General features: G+C 31.6%; 1 protein-coding gene across 1 annotated transcript; it reads right to left on the reverse strand.

Annotated features, from left to right (window-relative positions):
* Nucleotides 1-510: 510 nt before the first annotated feature.
* LOC144571934 (uncharacterized) lies at nt 511-1,065 on the reverse strand. The gene has a single exon (XM_078321326.1). The coding sequence runs from the start codon at nt 1,063-1,065 to the stop codon at nt 511-513; it is 555 nt and encodes a 184-aa protein (XP_078177452.1).
* Nucleotides 1,066-3,664: the final 2,599 nt, after the last annotated feature.

Genomic DNA, 3,664 nt, shown 5'->3' on the forward strand with positions numbered 1-3,664 from the left:
GACTATAACTAAACATATTATTGAATTCAGTATGAAACTCTCAAAAATTAAAGATTAAAGAACACAACACTCCCTCCAACCCTCTATTTTCTTTATTTCATAATAATTTTGTAAGATACAAAATTGATATCTCATGAACCACACTCAGTTCCTTATAAAGCTGTCAAGAATGCTTGATTGCTATCAGCGCATTAATTAGGAAATAAGAAAATAAAATATTACACCTTGATACCCTATCTAATCAAGAAAGGAAATATAACAGTGTTCCAGGAAATACATGAAAGGAAATACAAATAAGGGAACTATAATATTTGTTGATATTCAGAAGCGCTCCAGGGATCAGATTTATTTCTTTCCTGATTTCGCCCTTCTGGATCTGGTGTGCCACCTATGCTACGTGCAGCTTGGAGTTTTAACACTCCCCCTCAAGTCAGCACGAAGATATCTGTCATGCCTAGTTTATCCAGGGAATTGTAAAATGCGTTGCTTGATACAACTTTCGTTAGCATGTCAGCGAAAATCAATTTCACGCCACAAAGTCATTAATTCATTGTAATACACCTCAATTGCTCTACCCGACTGTTTCAATCGAGTTACCCTTTTGTTGAGATCAAATACCTGAGCAGTGTCATTACCATCATAGAAGGTGGTTGCTATAGCGTCCCATACGTCTCTCGCAGTCGGATATCGAATGAAGTTTGCGAACAACTTTTCATCTAAAGAGTTGAGCAGCCATCCATTGACTACCGAGTCATCGATGTCCCACTTTGGATGCCTCGAGGTACCAGGTTGTGGTGCGTTAAATTCACCTTTTATGTGCTTCAATTTGTCACGCCCTTTGACAAACATTTCGGCTGCTTGAGACCATAACACATAGTTGGATCCATCTAACTTGATCGAGATTGGGCTAGGATGTAGGGTGCCTTCTATCGCAGGAGCATGATGTATAGGTAGTTGTTGTACAACAGTTCTCTGTAGTAGAACAAGTTCAGTCAGTTTTTCAAGGAGGGACTTTGTAAGGGCAGCATCATTTGATGTAATGGCAGTCTCACTCGATTCTGCCATTTAACTATTAGAAGGAACACAAATTCCTTTCTAATTTTTTTTTTGTGTGGATCGGTTTCGCTCTGAAGCGTAACACCTTAGATCAATATAGTATGGAGAACAGAGAGGAGACAAGAAGGACTGCGATTCTCCTAACTATATCAACAGGTTACAACCTGAGCTCTGATACCATGTCAAAAATTAAAGATTAAAGAACACAACACTCCCTCCAACCCTCCCTTTTCTTTATTTCATAATAATTTTGTAAGATACATAATTGATATCTCATGAACCACACACGGTTCCTTATAAAGCTGTCAATAATGCTTGATTGCTATCAGCGCATTAATTAAAAAATAAGAAAATAAAATATAACACCTTAATACCCTACCTAATCAAGAAAGGAAATATAACAGCGTTCCAGGAAATACATGAAAGGAAATACAAATAAAAAAAATATAATATTTGTTGATATTCAGAAGCGCTCCAGAGATCAGATTTATTTCTTTCCTGATTTCGCCCTTCTAGATCTGGCGTGCCACCTATGCTACGTGCAGTTTGGAGTTTTAACAGGTACCTATCGGTCCTTCTCCTATTTAGTTTTCTATCTATATGGGTTCTTTTAAGAGTACTTTTTATTTCATTTCTTTATTTAAATATGAAATTTGAATGAAAGGCTCAGTATCATACTGAGTTTCAGATTTATTATTTTATACAATAAATGATATTTTAGTTAAGGGGAGGGTTAAATTTTCTTATGTCTTTCCGGTTACATTATATCTCATATTTTTTTTTTCATTTACGATATCCAGATAATCGGTTCGAACTGATCAACATGATATCTACATTAAAAATACTTGAAGACTAAATTATATATTTTTTGAAATATTTTTTTACTATCTTTTTAGATTGATACAAAATTATTACTTCTAAACTATTCAAAAATAGTTATTTTATATCTATCTAAAAAAGGGTAAAATATTTTTTAAATAAATATAAAATTTGATATCCAAACACATTTTAATATGAAAATCATGTTCATCGGTACAGATTGACTTTTGAACTTTATAAACGAAGATAATATATATAAAGCACGATCAGACATTTCAAACCTTCTCATAATTAGTTAATTGTGTTTGACGAAAGGTTCTGGATATTACAATATTTAAAATATAATTAATGTATTATTATGATTCTGTCTATCTGATCCAAAAGTAATTGACCGAATTTACAATGTTATATGAGGTTTTTAATATATATATATATATATATATTTTTTTTTTTTAATTTATTTGAAACCCGTAGGTAATTTTTTAATATATGTTTGTGTGAATCTGATTTATGGTTTTCAAATCGGACAAACTAAATTGCAACTGTTGACCCGTACTAATGAAGGAGAAAAACAACAAATACAAGTACATAAATTCTTATTCAAATGCTCATTTAATAATGGGCGGTCCGTTGCAACGTATGAAACTAAAAAGATAAATATTATTTTGACTTATGAAATATGTGACCTGGCAAAAGTATAAAATAAAAAAACCGACTTAATTAATTAACAGAATAACTAAAATGATAACGGTCAACGATAATTAGAACGTAGAACGATTCCAATATTCAATTAAAAAGCCACGGAAATCCAATATCATTCTAATTTTTTTTTAAAGATTTACAATAGTTACCCATCTCCTATTTTTATTTTTTATTTTTTGAGATTTTTCTCCTTAAATTTGAAAGTTAATACTAAAATTAACATGTTAAAAAAGTATATATGAATACAAAATACAAATTCCAATATTTCACCGACATTTTTATTTATATCCAATATTTAATATATTTTACTACAAATAACCAAGGTTTTGAAATTTTATTAAAAATACCCAAACCACGGATATTTTCTGCGGTTTAAATTTTTTATTCCAAACCGCAAGAAAATATTGCGGTTTGGAATTTTCTTTTTGCACTATAAAAACCCCGTTGCATTATATCTCTTTGAATTTTGAAAATAATAATAATAATTATTGTGTAAAGGACATTTATTGAACAATCATAGAAAATTTTAATGATCTTTGAATAATAAATGAAACCGTAATCCATTAAAAAAATAAGCAAACACACAATAAATAGTAAATGCATTTTAAAATAATTATATGGGTAATTCTTCAATAATCTCTTAGACTTTTGAAATAAAACTAATACCGGTTGTTGTATGTCTACCGTTGATAGAAAACTTAATCTGAATTTTGAGGCACTAAATGATATTTTTTTTGCAATTATGATTCTGCTGGATGCCCATGGATGCTCCTCAAGGAAAATTTTTAACCCATTTCGTCCCCCCTTTCCGAATTGGGGTCATACGCGGAAATCCAACTTTCTTAGCCAAAGTTATGGCTGTTTGAAGTTTTTTCAAAAAACAACGATGCTTCCGTGCAAACACACCGATAACGCACCGATGCTTTTTCCCGGCTTAACGATGGCAGAAGTGCATCGATGTTTCATTGCTGAAACATCGATGACGCACCCATGCTCTCTAAACAACCATAACTTTATTATTGTCAAAACATCAATGACGCACCCATACAGATTAGCCATAACCGGTATTAGTTTTTTTTCAAAAGCC

Source organism: Carex rostrata, chromosome 19, assembly GCF_964058835.1.
Source record: "Carex rostrata chromosome 19, lpCarRost1.2, whole genome shotgun sequence".
Taxonomy (NCBI): domain Eukaryota; kingdom Viridiplantae; phylum Streptophyta; class Magnoliopsida; order Poales; family Cyperaceae; genus Carex; species Carex rostrata.